At 40.0% G+C, this 19,531-nt stretch overlaps 3 protein-coding genes across 3 annotated transcripts in view; 1 reads left to right on the top strand and 2 right to left on the bottom strand.

The window, feature by feature from the left end:
• The first annotated feature begins 740 nt into the window (after window positions 1-740).
• On the top strand, window positions 741-5,330 carry actr8 (actin related protein 8). Its single transcript, XM_028410999.1, has 13 exons — window positions 741-1,006; window positions 1,167-1,337; window positions 1,439-1,549; window positions 2,526-2,630; window positions 2,739-2,912; window positions 3,026-3,119; window positions 3,197-3,329; window positions 3,436-3,589; window positions 3,687-3,782; window positions 3,902-4,042; window positions 4,116-4,431; window positions 4,508-4,671; window positions 4,995-5,330. Exons 1-13 carry the CDS (start codon window positions 872-874, stop codon window positions 5,136-5,138), a joined length of 1,938 nt encoding a protein of 645 aa, XP_028266800.1. The 5' UTR covers window positions 741-871; the 3' UTR covers window positions 5,139-5,330.
• A 209-nt stretch (window positions 5,331-5,539) lies between these two features.
• On the bottom strand, window positions 5,540-7,825 carry selenok (selenoprotein K). The gene is made up of 5 exons (XM_028411000.1): window positions 7,720-7,825; window positions 7,168-7,258; window positions 6,793-6,867; window positions 6,194-6,286; window positions 5,540-5,869 (listed from the first exon to the last, which is right to left on the bottom strand). Exons 1-4 carry the CDS (start codon window positions 7,736-7,738, stop codon window positions 6,199-6,201), a joined length of 273 nt encoding a protein of 90 aa, XP_028266801.1. The 5' UTR covers window positions 7,739-7,825; the 3' UTR covers window positions 5,540-5,869; window positions 6,194-6,198.
• A 7,923-nt stretch (window positions 7,826-15,748) lies between these two features.
• LOC114438033 (uncharacterized) overlaps window positions 15,749-19,531 on the bottom strand; it is a 143,411-nt gene continuing 139,628 nt past the window's right edge. The window contains 5 exon segments of the mRNA XM_028409059.1: window positions 15,749-17,370; window positions 17,621-17,667; window positions 17,999-18,175; window positions 18,456-18,632; window positions 19,047-19,277. Of these exon segments, the coding sequence (XP_028264860.1) occupies window positions 17,051-17,370; window positions 17,621-17,667; window positions 17,999-18,175; window positions 18,456-18,632; window positions 19,047-19,277 (952 nt within the window). The 3' untranslated portion in view covers window positions 15,749-17,050.

Below are 19,531 nucleotides of genomic sequence, written 5' to 3'. Positions count from 1 at the left end.
TATATTAGTTTGTGAAGCAGCTGTTGTCACATGAGATTTGTGTCATTTTGCAAAGCTGTGCTAAACTTCTAGCTAAACTTTATGCATTTAGTACTTCAGTATAACAGTCTGTCCTCCCACACAGCCCAGGCTGAATGACCTAAATTATTACAGATGTTTTTCTCTTTATGACTGCATACTCTTGATTGTTTTGCCCAACTACACACAAACTTGGCAGTGTACCCTGCTTGACTCATGTACCTCAACAGAACATGAAGAACTTTATAGTCAGCTGCAGCTGGTTGAACCACTTGACCTTCTGCTAAAGACATGAGAATATACCAGGATAGGCAATAATAAAAAGAGCTTGTTAGTTCTTTTTATTTTTATTATTAGTTATCTGGAATATATATATTGTACTTAAATAACTGATGTTAAAAAAATAAAAAAATAAAATCTTTATTTATCTAATCTTGAATTGAGATTAAGCATAATATGTTTAATCTATGCATATCACATGTAATATGCATAAAATACACATTAAACTTTTAATTGACGACCTAATTGTTGGTTTAAAATATAGCAAATATTGTTTAATTTGAGTTATTTTCTTACATAGTTATCAAATTGCATTACTGTATTTGTTTTTACACGATCATTTTGTGAACCACGTGATTTTATTAAATGAAAAGTATTGGAAGGAGAGAAAACGTCTTTAGCCAATAGGAACCGACTTTCTTTGCCACGTGATCAAACACGGAAGTAAAACACCCCGCTGCTGCAGCACTGTACGGTACGCGCCTGTGATTGTATCCTAAAGTGCTTTACGTGCGCTCTGAATTCGCTACTTCGTTATTTCTGACTGTGAAGTCGATTATTTTAACCAGCGAGTATGACCCAGGCCGAAAAAGAGCAGGACAACGGCAAGGAGAAAGAAAAGGAACGAGACAAGGAGAGAGAGAAGGAGCAGCAGCGCGGGGTGAAAAGACCCATCGCTCCTCCGGCCATCCCAGAGCCCCTTCAGGAGGTGAAATACAAAGTTTTATTTATACATTCATCATCAAAGTTTGGCCTAATACCCGCAGCATAGGGCATGTGCTGTTTATGGTTCGCGTAATGGCTTAGTTTTATAACCCTATTTCACCTGCTGAGGACAATGTTGTGATATTCATTCTCCTCCTTCACAGCAAATTCAAAGCAATTTTGTAGTTGTTATCCATCCTGGCTCACGGACACTGCGTATCGGCAGAGCAACTGACACTCTTCCTGTCACAATCCCACATGTGATTGCACGCAGACACAAACAAAGCGGACAGCCTAGACACGAAGATGCGTGGCTGCTGAGAGAGGGTCTCAACGTATGTCACTCACAACCACTATAATACAGCCACTATACGGTGTGTTACCATGTGTGTGTTTCTTTGGAGTTGGTGTCACTTTTCATGTTCTTGTCCAACAGAAACCAGAGAGTAACGAGCAGAGGCAGAATGGCCTTAAAATGGTTGATCAGGCCATCTGGTCTAAGAAGATGTCAAATGGAGTGCGGAGGACCCCTGTGTCTGCTGAACAGGTTGGTTTTTGATGTTTATATGCATGTTTGTATGTGATACTGCAAAGCAGTGAGCAGAAGTGTGATATACAGTGCCTTGCAAAAGTACTTTGTAGAGCCACCTTTTGTGGTAATTATGGCTGCGAGTCGCTTTGGATAAGTCTCTATGAGCATGGCACATACAGCTTTTTGACCATTCCTCAAGGCAAAACTGCTCCAGCTCCTTCAAGTTGACTGGGTTCTGATGGTGACCGTGGGTATGTTCTTCTTGGAGTGATAAGATGTGTTAGGTTTGTGCCAAATATATATCGTTTTCATTGGTGGCTGAAAAGTTAGATTTTAGTCTAAGTGGCAGAATACCTTTGCAAGGCATTCATAATTTAAATGCTCTAAGCGCCACTGAAATGGACCATTTGCATGATCGCTGACATCACACATCTTGTCAGGCTGCTGAATAACTCAACAGTAACAACCCCAATTCCAAAAAAAGTTGGGACGCTTTATATAAAATGTAAATAAAAACAGAATGTAACAATGTGCAAATCTCATACACCCATATTTTATTCACAGTAGAACTTAAAGAACATGTTAGATGTTGAAACTGAGACATTTTACCATTGCATGGAAAATATTAGATAACCGCAACAAAAAAGTTGTAATGGGGGCAACAAAAGGATGGAAAGTAATGGTGTCTCCAAATAACAAAGATATCAGCTTGCAGGGTTTTAGAAATTTACTGCAGTATGTCAGTCTGCCATTGATGAAGTGGATCCTGAGTGATTTCCTTACTAATTTGAAAGCATAGTTGGGATTTGGGTCCACCCCTTCCAACCAGACATAAGAGATCTGTCAAAACAGGTAATGTAAATTATTATGCTCAGGTGTCGGTCGCTGCTGATTATTAAGAAAATAGCACTTAGCTGACTAATTTATCTGTCAACCTCTAATGATATGTGCTTTAAGTTTGTGTAATAGTTGTGCTTATGTGTGTGTTTAGGCAAGAGCGTATAACTGCCAGATCCGTCCGGCTGTACTTGACAGCAGCTCCAGGGTGAAGTGGACAAACACAAGCCACCATCCTCCTTATCTGGTTGGAGAGGAGGTCAGTGCACGTCTACAAAGGAGTTTGTAACAAATACAACATGTATTGTTGTACCTAAAGTTATTGTCCCTGTTATCCCTGTTTTATTTGCACTCCTCACTCCTGCAGGCCCTTTATGTGAATCCATCAGACTGCTACAATATCCACTGGCCAATGGTCAGAGGGCAGCTCAATCTGCATGCTGGTCCTGGAGGCTCACTGACCGCTGTCTTGGCTGACCTCGAAGTGATCTGGAGCCATGTCATTCAGAAGCATCTGGAGATCCCTCTCAAAGATTTAAAGGTGAGGCATTCCTATATATTGTAGAACAGCTACAATCTAAGAAAACGGATGAGGAGACCTTTAAAGGAGTTTTTCCTCAATACAAATAATAATGATTTTTTTCTGGTTATTAGTATTACAGATGCATCCTATTGGTCCCTGATATCTACAACAGACAGCACATCAAGGAAGTTGTCAACATGCTACTGCTTAATATGGGCTTCTCAGGTAGTACACAACACAAAATAACAGCATCCATGTAAGATGTTGCCATTGCTTACCCTCTGTCCTGTGTGTGTATATAGCAATCATTGTGCACCAGGAGTCTGTGTGCGCTACATTTGGCAGTGGGTTAAGCAGTGCTTGTGTTGTGGATGTGGGCGACCAGAAAACCAGTCTCTGCTGCGTGGAGGATGGAGTGTCCCATCGGAACTCGAGGTGGGGCAAAGAACCACTTTTATGTTGAATGTCACAGAAGGCATATGTGAATGTCTGACACCAGTGTTTTGCAGTTACAGTATAACATGGCCTGCTCTTGTTACAGGTTGTGTTTGGCATATGGTGGCTCAGATGTGACCCGTACTTTCTTCTGGCTCCTGCAAAGGGCAGCGTTTCCCTACAGAGAGTGTCAGTTGTCTAACAGACTGGACTGTCAGCTCCTACAGCATCTCAAAGAGACTTTCTGCCATCTAGATCAAGTGAGTGTTGGTTAATAACTCCAGCTGCAGGGTGGAGGAACAAATATGCACATTTATTCCAATATTAATCAACATTTTTCAATTTTTTTTCTAACAGGACATATCTGGACTACAGGATCATGAATTTCAGACACGTTTCCCAGATGCCCCAGCTCTTCTGTACCAGATTCGACTTGGAGATGAAAAATTACAAGTATTTATTTTAGTGATTTTACTATGAAAAAAGATACTGTTCAAGACTGTTGCTGACATACTCTTTGTGTCTCTGACACTATTTGAGGATTGTGTGTCTCGTGCCCTGTGTGTCTTTAGGCACCCATGGGTCTTTTCTACCCGACCACATTTGGTATCGTAGGTCAGAAGATGACATCACTTCAGTACCGTTCCCAAGGTGACTCTGAGGATCCTCATGATGAACACTACTTGCTTGCCACTCAGAGCAAACAGGACCAGGTAACACACACAGATACTATGGATACATTAAATTGACTTTGGATAGGTGATTTATGGTTCTATACTTCAACAGTCCTCCAAAACCTCTGCAGACCGGAAGGCTATGTCCAGACCAGGTGGTGGTTTGGATGGAGAGATGAGTAGTCAAGGAGGGGTCGGGGAACTGTCGGATCTGCCCAGGGGCTGTGGTAGTGGCAGCAGTGGTATTGGAGGAGGATCTCATGGGGAGATGGAGCTGGGGCCTTCCCAGGGTGAATGCCTGATGGGGGCAGGTGAAGTAGAAGAGGCAGTGTCTGCTCACTTCTCCAGGAAGACTGCTATCATGAGCCAGTTTGAGAGCAAAGCACTGGGACTGGATAAAGCAATCCTGCACAGCATCGACTGCTGTGGTAAGGAAGCAAAGGAGGGACAGACTATGACAGATAAAAAGGCTAATTAGCTAATTTTTATTTTTTGTTTTGCCAGCATCAGATGAAACCAAACGAAAGATGTACAGCTCGATCCTGGTAGTGGGAGGAGGGCTGATGTTTCATGGTGCTCAGGAGTTTCTGCTTCACCGCATCATCAACAAGATGCCGCCCTCCTTCAGGAGGCTGGTAGACAATGTGGAAGTCATCACTCGGCCAAAGGTAATCTGTGATACATTGTATAGTCTCAAAATTAGTCATAGGTCTTAACTGCAGGAAGCAGGTGTTATAGGTTTTTGTGCTATTCACAAAGGCTGACATTTGATTGCGGGGTTACTTCTAGTTGACTCATCTATGAAATCACCATAGAAACTGTGGTTACAACTCAAAGCAACAACTTCACGGTTTTCTGGTACACTTGAACAAATACGGGAACAGATCAAGTTGTAACATGTACAGTGTGTTCCGAAGAGACAGGTGCAAAATATACTACACACTGCAATCTTAATGTGTTGCACATTGCTGTGTGTGTGTGCGCTCTCTAGGACATGGATCCTCAGCAAATATCGTGGAAGGGGGGAGCAGTGCTGGCATGTCTGGACACCACACAGGAGATGTGGATCCACCAGCGGGAGTGGCAGCGCTTCGGAGTCCGAATGCTCCGTGAAAGGGCTGCCTTTGTCTGGTGAAACCAAAGACATTTAAGTGCTTACATAACCTCTGGGTATTGACAACTTGAAAAAAATCCTTATTTTTTTAAAAATAGTTTTTAAGAGTGTTACTAATAAGAACACAGATGTAGTCACAGGGAGGCAGAAAGGACTCTTTGGTGCTCTGTAAATAATATTTGGAATTGTAAATAAACCTATCACCCTTTGATACATTATAGTTACAATTACTGTGGGATCTGCATGTTCAATTTAAATCAAATATAGTTTCTGAGTGAGTAGCTAACACTTCTACCTGCTCTACTCTACTCTTTAGATTTAACATAGCATCATAACCTCCACTACGCTCATTTATCAGCACAGCACCTCAAAAACCAAAGTTGTCAGATAGCAAAGTGTGACAATAATTGAGGGAAACAAACTCAGTAGTAAATCTTTATTTCAACAGAAGGATAAAAAAACAAGGGCAAACTAGGACGAAAAAGCCAGGGGTGCACATGTCTAAGACAAAGAATTTGACAGCAAATTGGAAATGCAGAAGCAGGATAAAGGGAACAATTGATGTGGAGAGCTGCTGTTATCGGTCAATCCGGCCCCTATGTGTAGGAATTACCAGAAAAACGTCAAGAAACTGCTTGTGGCAGTGCCAGCTCATGAGGAGGGGGCTCAGCACTGTGACATAACCATCTGTATTCCCAGCAGGCAGACACTGTGAAAAGCCCCACGCCTACACTGTATGTGTAGGCGTTTACCTAAAAGGAAGCACAGGTCATTTTCAGTTCACAGAATTAAAGATTAAGATTAAGAAGATTATTTATAGTTTTATGGTGAGTTTGTATACTTCAATCATACAGTTAAGTGTACAGCAAATTGACACTAATTTGAAATGTGTGGAGACTCACAACCACAATAGCAGACACAAGGTTACTACAGTCAACTACATAACACAGATTTATTTATGTCTTTTTCTTTAACATTTACTGTACACCTCATAATACATCTTCTGTAAATAGAAGGTATAGAAAATCAGAGGAATATACACAATAATTAACCATATATAAACAAAACTCTCTCACCTTCCTCATCCTCCACCCGTTGGAGGAGGAGTGGGACCTCCGCCGTGGGCTATTCTGCCCATCCTTCTCCTGCCACCAGGGGGACCTGGAGGACTGCAAAAGTAAGCACACGTGAGGATAATGTACTCACAAGAGCTTAAGTTCAAGTTACAGTTTACAGTACAAACACTTTGACGAGCAAGTTTTAACAGTGGAGCAATAATGCACTATTCACTTTTTTCCCCATCTACTTACGAGAAACTTAATACATGCTGTCATTATTACACTCATTCATATAAGGGTCTATGTTTGCCACTACAACCACCACTCATTTTATGTTCTGTTCATTGTATGTCTGTTATGTCAATTTATAGCCTTACTTTTAGTTTACCTTGTTTACTTATTTACCTTAATTTTATCTTAGTTTTTATCTTATTTCATGTTAATTATTATATGTTTTTATGTATGCACCAATCACTAAGGCAAATTCCTAGTAATGTGAACCCCCTTCACTTACATGGCAGTAAACACGATTCTGATCAGATCAACTTACTTTCGTTTGTTAAGATCAAGACATTTACATAACCTCCTGTATGTATGCAAAACTTCCAGCAACCTACCCTCTGTCGTCTCTGAAGCGTGATGAAACACCATATTTATCCTTTGAGAAATCAGCATGAATCAGTGTCTTAAAACTGTTAAAAGGACAAAGAAAAACAAAGTAGTAAGCAGTGTTTTATAGTGAATCAAAACAAACATTTGTTTCTCTCATTTCTCTGATTTATCACAAAATTTCAACAAAACTGACATTATGATTTTAGCCAACGTTACCAAGGTGAAAACATAATCAGAGCTAAAGCTTTGCTCTTGCAGTTGTATGTTTATAATATTACATCATAGTAAACCGTCATCAAAGACAGGATAACATAGCAGACAACACAATAGTTCACAATTTGATACAGTAAATTCCATTTTTATCTGACCAGTTGACTTACTATAGGCCAATGAACTCTACAGCATCCCAGAAAAGTCCAATCAGAAAAGAGAGTCTCCATGGTGACTGCGTCCTGTTGTCCAGGACCTGGCCTGAGAGGTGATTGAAATGCCAGGAATTACATTAGGGAAAACACAAAGCCTTGTGTGGATCGTATTAGACTCTACCAGATCCGGTTTACTCAAACTGCTGCCAACACAGGCTAAAACCTCATTAGATCATGCGTGCGGTAAACACTTTAAAAAATATAATAGCTTAATGTCGATATAGATATCCGATAATCTGGGTCACGGTGCCAGGTTACATTACCTTAACATAGCATATTACAATACATGTTCATCATAACTCAGCAAATCTCAATGCTCTACGCAGTTTTCACTAGGCTAAGCTAGCACGCTAACGAGCTACACGGCTTTACTAGTCAAAATACCTATCTGCCTTCACATATTCTGATTTCAGTGACATGTTTGCAAACGTTCGATATATAAAACTACCTTTACAGAAATACTTACTCGTAATGACAACAAAAAATGGACGATTACAAAGGACTTACCGTTGGACACGTACACCATCTTTTAAATGTAATACCACAGCTTTCACAGCTGTGTTTACTTCCGGGTCTATCATTGCGTCATTCTTGGACGCGCAGGCGCAGTCACGAAAACAAGCAGCTTGTAGCAAGAAAATATATTAGTCATATTTACCCTATAGTTTTCAACACAGAATATTTCTTTTACATATGTGCCGTATCCCATAAGAACCCACACCCCTTTTCCTTAAAGGGAAATTATGGGGAAGATAGCACAGACTAAATAGACCCTAAAGAACACATTTCTGATATTTTTTCAAAATATCGCCCCCTATTGTCAAAGATCTGAAAAGTTACATATATGTCACATTGGGCGTTAAGCGTCCAAGAAAACATATGTATATTAATATTTGACATAGATATGTGATATTTGACTTTCCCCCACCCTAAAAACACTGCCCCCTGGTGTCAAAAATTGTAACATGACATATGTGTCCTATTGGGTGTTAATGGTAAATTCTTCAGTTTAAATAAATTAACTTTTATTTTTTTCGTTCTCTTTCTGGTGCTAGAATTTTTATTACAGTCATGTGACACCACAATAGCCTGGATATGATGAAAGTCTAGGTTATCCTGAAAAAGAAGATGTATAATACTTGATTGTACATTACAAGATGACCATTTTATGAGCAAACATTCACAAAGAATGCCAGGCGAGGAAAAAACTGAAACCTCAACCCTTAGACCTGAAAGGGTTTTAACAGTGGTGTTACTGTTGCTGACATAGAGATTTTTATACACTGTACTAATTTGTTTGGTCCTTCAGTAACTTGAGGATTTCTGCTGTGATGAACTGAAATATGAGGTTTGTCTCAGGGGCGAAACATTTTGCCCTTTGAATGCACACTCCAGTGTCCAGAAAGAGTTATAGCCATATAGTTATAGTTATATAGTAATAGTTATAGTTATAGCTATGCCCAGGGCTCATCTGGGGCATAGGGACTTGATCTATATCACCTGAGTCCCCACCATTTGATTCATCAGACTCACTTGACTCCATATCTTTATTGCTGGAATTATAGTCAGGGTCTTCAGAATTGTCATCTGAGTTATATTCCCATCCCATATATCCCCATTCCCTCAAACTCCCTGCCTTCTCCCTGGATGACTGCTAGTGCATCCTTGATGGTATATAACTTTTTCTTATCCATACTAAAGAAAATTATGAAATGAATGAATTGGTCTGTTTATTTTATTTACGATAGTTTTGTTTGATATTAATTTAATTAATATACCATGTTTGTGGTTTACATTTGTTTGAATATACATTTAATTTAACCGTAGTAAAAGATATCATTGAATTAGCTAATTTAACCGAGCAGATTATGACCATCTCAGCTAAAAAATACCTTAATGTGACATATATGTCACAACGATTTTTATCTGATTTTTTCTAAGTGAAATTGTTCAATAAATGTGTTTACAACAGGTTACATGTAATAAAGGATGTGTTATGTAGTCATTAGAGAGAGATTATGTACAGTTTTCATTTACCTTTTGAAATCTGAGTAGGATTTGTACGGACTATTTAATTTATTGAAAACATTTTTACTGCTAACTTCTAACTCTTTACTGCTCAGTAAATAAGAGACATTGCATATTATTACTTTGAAATCTGCATAATAGAAAACAATTCTTTACTGATAGGAAGAAATAAACCTTAACAAAACAAAATGCATTGGTAATGTAACATTTTTTATAAGCGGCAAAAAAACCATCTATTGTTAAGTGTTTCAAGTCCTATTTTCTTTTCTAGCCATTGTGGGTCGTATACAATTGCTATAAGCATGCAACAAAAGCAAGGACAGCTTAGTAAAGGTGTGTCAATTCAATTAATCAAAATAAATACACAAAGTCATCAAAGCATCAGCAGCAAAGAGTGTGTGGGATGCAACTGTCATTTCAATTTATTATTAGCTATTTAAATGTTTATATAAATACACACCACCGCACACTTTACTATAAGAAATGTTTGTACTTACTAACTCATATAGGGCATGCTTTACATTACAACAACAATGTGGTGTAACAACAATGACTAGCATTGGTCTACAGCTGAGCTTTATATTATTGACCTATTTCATGACATGTGCATGTTGATGTTTCCCAAGTCCTGTGCTATTTTCATCAGACCTGTGTGCGTACTCTTGTACTCTTGGACACCAGCCTGAGGTTCAGATCTTCAGTTGTCTCCTACAGGTTGTTGTGTGTCACACCTTTTGGCAATTCTTTGTCTTTCATGTGTCATCCTGTCTTCACCAGGATTTTGTGCATCAGGTTCAGTGTTCATTCTGTCTGGTTTTTGTGCGTCAGTCTCTGTCTCTGGCTTCCGAATGGCCGCTCCTCTAAAAATACCAGCTTTGTGGAGCTCACGGCGTATAGTCTTTACTGAGACGGTGTGAGAGAGGTGTCTGTTCAACTCTGAGGTTATTTTTGAAGCTGTATACTCAGGGTGTTCATCAACAATCCTGAGAAGTGTCTGTCTGTCCTTTTCGGTAAGCTTTGACTTGCGGCCACTATTCTTCTTTGCCGATGCTGTTCGTCCGTGTTTGATGTATACAGTCATAACTCTTGAGACTGTTCCTCTCGCTACGTTGAACAGCTGTGCAGTTTTTGTGACTGATGCACCTGATAACCGCGCAGCAACGATCTGGCATCTTTCAAATTCTGTTAAATCACTCATACTGCTTCGAACGCTGCTATAAAAAAATAGGCAGACAGTCAATCAAATAACAGGCGGCCAGTGGGCTCTCTGGTTTCTACTGCAGTGCTCCGAAGTCCTCGGTAATGTAGTGATTCCATTATTTTGTGCACAGAAACAGAGACATCCAGGGAGGGTAGAGATGGACCAGGGACCATCAGTTGATGTGAGCCATTCTCTCATTAGTCTATGAAGAAGAGGAAAGAACAAGAATAAAGAGCTGTTTAATCTAAAGTTCTATATTTAAGAAATTAATATGCATAGGTATTGGCTGTCAATCAATGTTAGATAAACGAAATGATTTCAAAGGAAGATGAATTACGGGCCTGTCAGTGTATTTTTTTATTGATAGCCATAGCTGGCATAATAATGTAATTTATAGCTTTATAGCACCGTTACTGCATGCTAATATTGACGTTGTGGCTTTGAAGTAACAATAACAGGAGCTCGACAAAAGTTCTAACATCTAAACATCTCACAAGACCTCATTATTGTTTGCGTGTACAATCAAACAGATGTAATTGTCGTTGTTGCACGTTTTTATTTTTATGCTAGCAAGGTAGCGACAGTGATTAGCCTTCGTCAATTAAACGGGATTCACAGTACGGTCAAGATATTAATGCTATGATATAACACATTAAACACACTGGCATGTGCACGGTGGCTGTCAGTGTGTCGTACTTACTGCAACAGCTGTACAGCGTCATAAGCTCATCCTCTGTTTTGTTTTAACCAGGAAGTGTACGACTACTAGTTCCGGTCAAGATCTTTCAGAATAAAGTGCTGTAAACAGTGGATTACCTGTACAGGACCAACTATGAGCTTTAACACTGTTTATTGCAAGCACACTCAGGAACATAATGTATAGAATAATTTCTCTGTTGTTGTGATTTTATATTTTATTTGGGAAAAATAGCAGCTTTGTTTGGCTGAATGGTAGACAAAATATAAATATAATATTTATTTTTTCATGCAAAGGAGAATATGGGAATTTCTGTTGTTAAATGGAATGTTGTTTCCATTGTAGTGCCACCAGAGGGCAGCAGAGATGCTGCAGTTTGAGATGGTGTGCTTGCTCTTTCTTCTCCTCAATAATGATTGGCGTGGCAAAGGCTCCCCTTGAATAAATTAAAGATACCACTGTGGTGTTCCTCTGATGGCCATGACCCTTGACAAAGGCATGCAGAGCTCTACTTAAATGTAACCAAACTGCTGAAAACATATTCTTCCTCCTGCAGCCAAGTCTCATAATCCACACCTGACCTATTTTTTTTGTGTGTATTTTTATAAGGTTATTTTGATGAACAGCTCTTGAATTTTGTGCTATAGTTTGACTGTGGGAGGACAAGGGACTGACACCACTTCTATGAGGAATTTAGTGTTATTGTGTATGTTTATATTTTTATTTAATGATTGAGGGCCACTGTCCTATAGAAGCAGCAGAGAAGTGTGTAAGACAGACACTCTGCCTCCTGGCCTCAACCCTGGGTTGTCAGGGGGTTGGTTGTCTAATAAACCTGGCAACATTACTTTAAATAAGAGCTGCACCACCCCCAGGTGCGATGGATACTGCTTCTCCTAATAAGACCAGCTTTTCCCCAGAAAGTCTCCCGGTTATCTATAAAGGCCACGTTGTTTTCTGGACACCAACAAGACAGCCAGCAACATGTCATCACTGGTCACATTGGCGATGGGACCAGAGAGCGCTACAGAGTCCGACGTGGTTTCATTAAACATATGTATTTGTTAACAACAGTAAAATAATTGCAGTAAAAAGTTCATTGAATACATTTAACTGTAGATTTTTGTCTTTCTGTCTGCATACTAGACTCCATGTTTGCAGTGATTCCAGTCCATTTACTCACACAGTGACCATTTAAACTTCAGAGACAGCAACACAATCCATATGTTCGTGTAGATCGAGGCAGCATTTTGGTGAAGCTGTATTCATAAAAAGTAACGAGTAACAACAAACATTGTAGAAATGTAGTGGAGTAGAAAGTATAGATAATAGTTACAAAATGTAATGGAGTAAAAGTCTAAAGCATGTACTAATATGTTTACTTAGGTATAAATACAGAAAAAGTACAAATATTTAGTTACATTCCACCACTGACTACGGTCAGTGCTTCATCTGTAAACCACCATCAGCGTCATTATCTAGTCTGCCGGAAATTAGAAGAAGAAGAAGAAGAAGAAGAAGGTATCAGCGGCTGTGTCCCATTTCAGGGTCTGCATCCTTCGGAGTGCGCATTTTAAGGCCGCTTACGTCACAAAGCTGCGCGAAGGCTGTCCCAATTCGCCAAAAGTCGAAGGGTCCTTCAAATGCGTCCTCCAAATGCGTCCTCCTTTTGCCTGAATTTGGAGGACGCATCGCTACCATCCTTCGTGGCCTTAAATATCCCACAATGCTTTGCGGGCCTACTTTTTGTCCAATAGTACGATGACGGACCAAGCGAGCGGCAGCGGCAGGAGTGCCGAATTCACATTTAAATGTAAGTACAGAGCAGTAGTTCGAGAGTTTTAAAATGCTAGTAGTGACAGCGGCATTAAAAAAATGAGTTTTATATTTACAAACATGACGTCCTGTTGATACGAGGAGCTGTAAACTAAACGCTTTGATTGAATGTTGTTTCTTGTTGTTTACTGTAGTATAGTATAAAGTATAGTTCACGTGAGGAGCAATATTATCGTTATTATATCAAACGGTCATTCTGCCTGTTGTCATTTGTTGAAGGAGGAGCAGAGAGAAGACAGAAGAAACCTGACAATTGATAACGGAGGGAGATGAGGCTGGAGAGGGAGGGAGAGAGAGAGGAGGAAGAGAGAGAGAGAGGAGAGAGAGGAGAGGAGAGAGGGGGGGGGGGAGGGGAGAGAGAGAGAGAGAGAGAGGGAGAGAGAGAGGGAGAGAGAGAGGAGAGAGGGAGAGGAGAGAGAGAGAGAGAGAGAGACGGAGAGAGAGAGAGGGAGAGAGAGAGAGAGAGAAGATAGAAGAGGGAGAGACGAGAGAGACTGAGAGGAGAGAGAGGAGATAGGAGAGAGAGAGAGAGAGAGGGGGAGAGCAGAGAAAGAACGGACAGACCTCAGCTCATACAGAGGATGGTGGACAGCAGTGATTTTATGTTCTGTTATTTAAATGTTACTTATTAAATTGTATATTAAATCGTTCTTGTCTCTGTGTTCTTAAACTCTTCTAACCTTGTTACATATGTGTTTTCACCTATTTATAATTGAAGTAAACTTTTGAACAACTTCTCAGTGGCCACAGTAAATCATTTATTGTGTGTGTGTTGTGTTATGTACAATATTTACAAAGACACAGTTTGAACATTTCTAACTATTTACCAGTGGGCATTATGAAAATGTACAGTTTATTATTTATAAAAATCAGCAGAAAATACTATTTACAAAGAACATATATATAAATGTTTGGCTGAGCAGGAGTCCTTGGTGCTGCTGGACTGGATGATGCCACGGTGAAGACCTTGGAGTCCTCTGGCTGTGAGTGGGACATCATCTGGGGGAGGGGGGTGTCTGTCTCCTCTGTCCACCACATCGTCCATCAGGGTTTGCAGAGCTGACGATCGGCGGCTGCCATGTTACTAAAGATGTTTTTAAAAAGGGCAAAAATAAAAATAATAACTTCAACAGAGCGGCTTCCAAAGCAGCTTAAAATATGAAAAGCTATAAAATATGTATCCTCACCCTCCAAAGGTGATGATGGTCAGTACACCTCCTCCAGGACAGACAGCTGGTCCTGCAGGGAGCCCCCACTCTCCTCCACCCAGCAGTAATTCTCTGGTGCAGTGACAGACCTGATGCTTAATGACACATTAAAGCAGTGGTTTAATACAGACCCTGTATCAAGTCTTACGATTGAATCAAATATAAATTACATTTAATCATATTTGTCTATCTACTGGTTATATATCTAGCGTTTGCTCAGTAACCGGTACATTAATTATGATCAATAATATAAACAGCAGCTTACCATCACCTCCCCACTGCGCTCTCCCAGCCTGAAGAAAATGAGCCGTCACCGGTTTTGCTGCCGCTGGAGCCGCCTCTCCTCTTCCTCCAACAACAAATAAATATATTAAAATATTCCAAATGTCTAAATCCACACTGTTGTCCCGCTTGTTGTGTAGTCCGTGTTGTGTCGCTGTCGCTGCTTTTGTTTTTCCCGGGGCAAAATTTATGACGTCGCGCCACAATCAGGAAGTGATTTGAAGGCCAGACCGTCCCATTTACCAACGGTGGAGGATCCTCCGGAGGATCCTCAGGAGGACGCGGCCTCCTGAGACCGCGTAGGCTGCGTCCTCCGAAGGATGCAGACCCTGAATTGGGACACAGCCAGAGTCATTTCTCAGCCCCGGAAGTGAGTCTCCGTAAGGTAACAGCGGACCTAAGAATAACTATTCAATAAGAGATTTCAAGTGACAGTAAAAGCATTTACGGTTTGAAACTGACAAATCAAAGCATATATAATCGGCTTTGTTATTACAAACATTTCTTTCTTTTCCTGCTACGGGAATCCTTCAACAGTTAGCTAGCCTCTTAGCTAGCCTCTTAGCTAGCCTCTTAGCTAGCTTGTTAGTTCGTGATCGAAGCCAAACGAGCTCCAAGTAACCCCAGTGAAGAAGACGCCGTTTCCGAAAATAACTTTGAACGGTTGGATTTATTCCGAGGAGGGTCTACTCTGGATGTTATAAGGAGGAGAAAACCAGGGAATAAGTATCACTTCGGGGATTCTTTGCTGTTTGGCGGCCCGACTCTCAGACTTGGCCTTAATTTTCCATTAAGAACGAACTGCAGGTGGATTTTTGAGAGCAGTTTCATGACTGTACCCTCATCTGCTTCATTCATCTGCTTCATTCATCTGCTTCATGCATGGACTGCGTTTTCAACCATCTCCATCTCCAAACATTTCGACCATCAAAGGGTAAGTTTATAAAAACCAACACACTGCCGTGCAAAGTGATTTTTTTTATCTCCTGTCTGTGTGTTAGAGAGAGATGATATGTAATTCATTGACATATCATTGAATTGTATTGTGTAGTTTAAAATACAATTATTTGGTGTTCTGTGATCGCTGGTTACAGTCTGTGCTGCTAATATGAAGAGTCTCAATAGTCGTTTCATTTTACCTACTAAGGCAAAAAATGGCCTTTTGGACATATTTTGATGTTATGTTTATAAAATAGTGAGAAAATACCCTGTGTCTGAGTGCTTTGGAGGTAGTTGAATTTTAATTGTTAAGAAAAAACAAAAACCAACATTAAGTTTTTCCAGGGTTTTAGTTAGATAAATATTCTTGTAGCACATGAAAGTTTCATTTGACATCTGAAATGGGAACCTGTACATGTTAAGAATCAATCTAATCCATTTGTTTGAGCCTAGGGCTCTAGGTTTACAAATAAAAAGTAAAAGTGCAAAAATGAAGTATAGTCATAGTCAAACAGTCCCTCCTTTTGGAACAACATCGCGTGCAATACCATAATACATAACGTATATAATATACTGACGGAAAGCACAGCTTCTCAGAACTCTGTCAGCATTGGAATTTTTCAGATTAGGCTATAGGAGTTACGTTATTAAGAAGGTGTCTTGCACTCTCATGTTATTTCCGGGTAGAGAAGAATGAACTTGATGTTGTTGTCCACTGCGTTCCGGGTGTTACTCTGTGATACATGAACATACCACTATCGAAGTGGTATATGTCGATCTTAAAGTGGTATGTGTCGCTCTGTGGCTCACATGCCACTGTTTTTGGGGATGTTTTGGTAGCATTTAATGTCTGTTTTGGACTTTATCACTTGGGCAGTCTGCTCTAGCACAATGTACCATAGTATCATTCTCATCTATTTAGCAGCCTCTATCCCCATGACACACAGACTTGACTAGTTCCCATAAATGGTTGTGGGTATGCTGAAAAATGCTGCTACTTCTACCTGAGCTCTCCGCTGCTACATGCTGTGAGGCGTATCTTCTTATATGAAAGGTGTTTTTGGTTCATAACAGTTAGACCACTTTTAGGCTGCTGCAGACAGACATTTGCCTTGAGGAAAGCCTTTTTAAATTTTTCCAGTAATGAATAGCAAATGCACAAAAACGAAAACCATGATCATACAATCATTTCTAATATTCCTTCAAAAGAACTAACCGCACAGGAGTAGCTGCCTAAGTCATGATTAAAAACATTTTAACAAAACCCTTTCAAAACAAATGTAGGCAAACAGACACAAAGACAATGTAAAGTCTATATTTCACAACATACCATACTGTAGCTGTGTTTCAATCTGTTTACTGAAAATTTTACAACCATGTTACTGTTGATGTATCAGTGTCATGTAGAGCATCAGTGTACGGTAGACATCAGTACTGTATCACATCAGTTTGTCACACAAGGTTACTGAGCCGTTCTTAAACCAGAATCTGGGAACACTGGCTCTGTGAACTTTGCATGAAATGTATGTAAGAGTCTCAGCTTTCCTGATGAGACACCGTAATAACTCAGAGTTTCCACCTTCCCAATCCAGGAACACTGCTATCCTATGAAAGGACATTTATTAATATGTTGTAAGTTTTCCCCTTTTAGAATAGCCCTTTCATTTTTGAGAAGACCACACTCCAGGAACTCTTATTGCATCCTAGACCACCACTACTGTCCCATTTTCTACCTAGACCTCCATAAGTCACAGCAATGCCAACTGTTCCTTTCCATTCCACCTCCCAGTAACAGAGACATTTCAGACCCTTATCACAAAGAACCTGAGACCTCAAAAACCTGTCCTGTGTTTGAAGTCGCTGGGGCTTCTCCTCCACATTCTTCACAGTTTCGACTCTTTTGCTCCCATCAGACAGAACGAGCCTTTTGCCTGCTGTATTTTCATCAAACTTCAGAAGAGCACCATCTGAAAACACACACAAAATGTTGTTCAACACCTGTACCATACCTGTAAAGAATCAATGAGTCCAACTTGTTCACCAATTTCACCTCCATTAATTTACTGATAGCGTTTATTTTCACATCACATTAATATTACTGTGAATTCCACTGCCCTTCATAATTTTGTGGTACAGATGTCCCTATTTTGGACTTTAATATACTTTATATTTGTACTTCCTTGTGATATTGAGCCAACATTTTGAAGTTTGACTTACACTTCTTTATGCCTGGTTTTAATCTATGCTCTCCATCGTAGTCAAAACTGTACAAACAAAAAAAATGTAGTCAATACAGTGCAATCACAATATTTGACAGTGTTTTCCTCCACACCCTGCTTCACCATTTGGGTGTGAATGGTCCGACTCACACAGAGCTTCACTAGGTCTCAGTTATCTTTAACACTAAAACATTGTCCCAATAAACACTAGGGTACACTCTTCCAATCAAATTTGATCAAAATCAAGCAGATCATTTTTGGTCCTACTCAAACAGACTTAAAACTTGGGGTGTTGAATGCCCAGTATCAACTGTGCTAGATATTTAAGCTTTACAAATGCACATGTATAAACACACATCCTGACATTTGAACATACCATACTGTCTCCAGCTTCATATCTGGATCCTCAGCTATATCAGAGAGTATCTTCTTTCCTTTGTCTCCTGGGTGATTATAACTCAGATCCAGCTCTTTCAGCTGGGACTTCTTGTTGGATCTGAGAGCTGTGGCCAGGAAACAGCAGCCTTTCTCTGTCAGCTGACAGCCTGCCAACCTGCAGACCACACACAGTCAGAAATGATTATGTTTGTATTTAAAAGTGTTACGTGCCTACACCAATGTTTTTACTTTTGTTAATACATATGGTACATACTTGGAACATGTAGGTGGCTAGCTGTCTGAGTTACACAGCAAATAGATAAACAAGTGACAGGAGTAATCTTCACAGACATTGACTTCTATAGATGATCAACTTTGACTAAACATGACAGCAACATCTCTGTTGCTGTGTGTGTTGTGCAGTATGACATATGATACACATAGTGTAGACTTACTTGAGAATCTCCAGTTTACTGAGTGGACTCTGAAGCCCTTCAGCAAGTTGCTGCACACAAGAATCCAGCAGGTCATTATGACTCAGGTCCAGCACTGTGAGGTTGGAGGATGGAGAGCTAAGGACTGAGGATGTCAGAGCACTGCATGATTCTTCAGAGAGCTCACACCAAGTCAGCCTGTGAACATATCTGTTATCAGAAAGGCTGCCAGACAGATGTGTGGAAAAGTCAGCAAGTCACTAGTAACTCCATCACTGTTTGTATTTTAGACATAGATGAAAGTGGGAAGGTGGTGAGGGGTCATGTTGATGTTGCTGAATTTGTGATAACTCATGCTCTAAATAGATGACTGTAAAAACAACAAACGCTAAAGGTAGCTTTTGTTTCACGCCCCTAAAATCTTGGGTCATATGTGGCAGTACATGCATAGGTAAGGATGCAGTATCTACTCTGCCAGGGTACTGCACATGTAAAAATGTAGGGTGAAATGAGAGATCTCTAGGACAGCAGTTAAAGAAGCCAACATTCAGAAGTACAGTATTAGTTGTTCAAATCTTGCTTTAAAGAGAAGTAATTTGTCACGATACTTACAAAGTGGTTTTGGAGGCTTTGACAACTGGTAACATTGCCAGAAGCAGCTTCTCTGATTTCAGATACTTCTTAAGATCAAACACATGGAGGTTCTCATCTGATGTCAACAGCACAAAAGTCAGAGCTGACCAGTGTGAGGGAGAGAACTGTTCAAACTCCTGTGTTCCTGACTGGAGCTCCATTTTGACTTCTTCAACAAGAGAGTGGTCATGCTCTCCATCATAGTCAAAACTGTACAAATAAAAAGAAATGTCCATTCTTCATAATAGCACAATCACAGTATTTGACATAGTTTGTGTTACTGCATGAGTAAGTAGAAAGAAAAAAACTTCATATCTGCAATACTGTAAACTGCCTTAATAGCAAATACTTAAATGTTTGTAATGACCAATTGTCTAGCAGCAGTCATTTCCACTTCTGTGACACATGACTTCAAATGTTGCTTATGCACACAACCACATAAGCTCCATATTTCGCATGGGAGC

Source organism: Parambassis ranga, chromosome 7 (genome assembly GCF_900634625.1).
Source record: "Parambassis ranga chromosome 7, fParRan2.1, whole genome shotgun sequence".
In the NCBI taxonomy this organism is placed as follows: domain Eukaryota; kingdom Metazoa; phylum Chordata; class Actinopteri; family Ambassidae; genus Parambassis; species Parambassis ranga.
The sequence above is the reverse complement of the archived record's forward strand: the minus strand, read 5'-3'. Positions and strand labels throughout refer to the sequence as shown.

Excerpts from the sequence above, each read along its gene's own strand:
- actr8 (XM_028410999.1), top strand. The coding sequence starts at position 872 with ATGACCCAGGCCGAAAAAGAGCAGGACAACGGCAAGGAGAAAGAAAAG. Across the intron at positions 1,007-1,166 it reads TCCCAGAGCCCCTTCAGGAG|CAAATTCAAAGCAATTTTGT; the intron begins GTGAAATACAAA and ends CCTCCTTCACAG. Across the intron at positions 1,550-2,525 it reads CCCCTGTGTCTGCTGAACAG|GCAAGAGCGTATAACTGCCA; the intron begins GTTGGTTTTTGA and ends GTGTGTGTTTAG.
- selenok (XM_028411000.1), bottom strand. Across the intron at positions 6,868-7,167 it reads GTAGAGTTCATTGGCCTATA|TTTTAAGACACTGATTCATG; the intron begins GTAAGTCAACTG and ends TCCTTTTAACAG. Across the intron at positions 6,287-6,792 it reads CGCTTCAGAGACGACAGAGG|TCCTCCAGGTCCCCCTGGTG; the intron begins GTAGGTTGCTGG and ends TTACTTTTGCAG.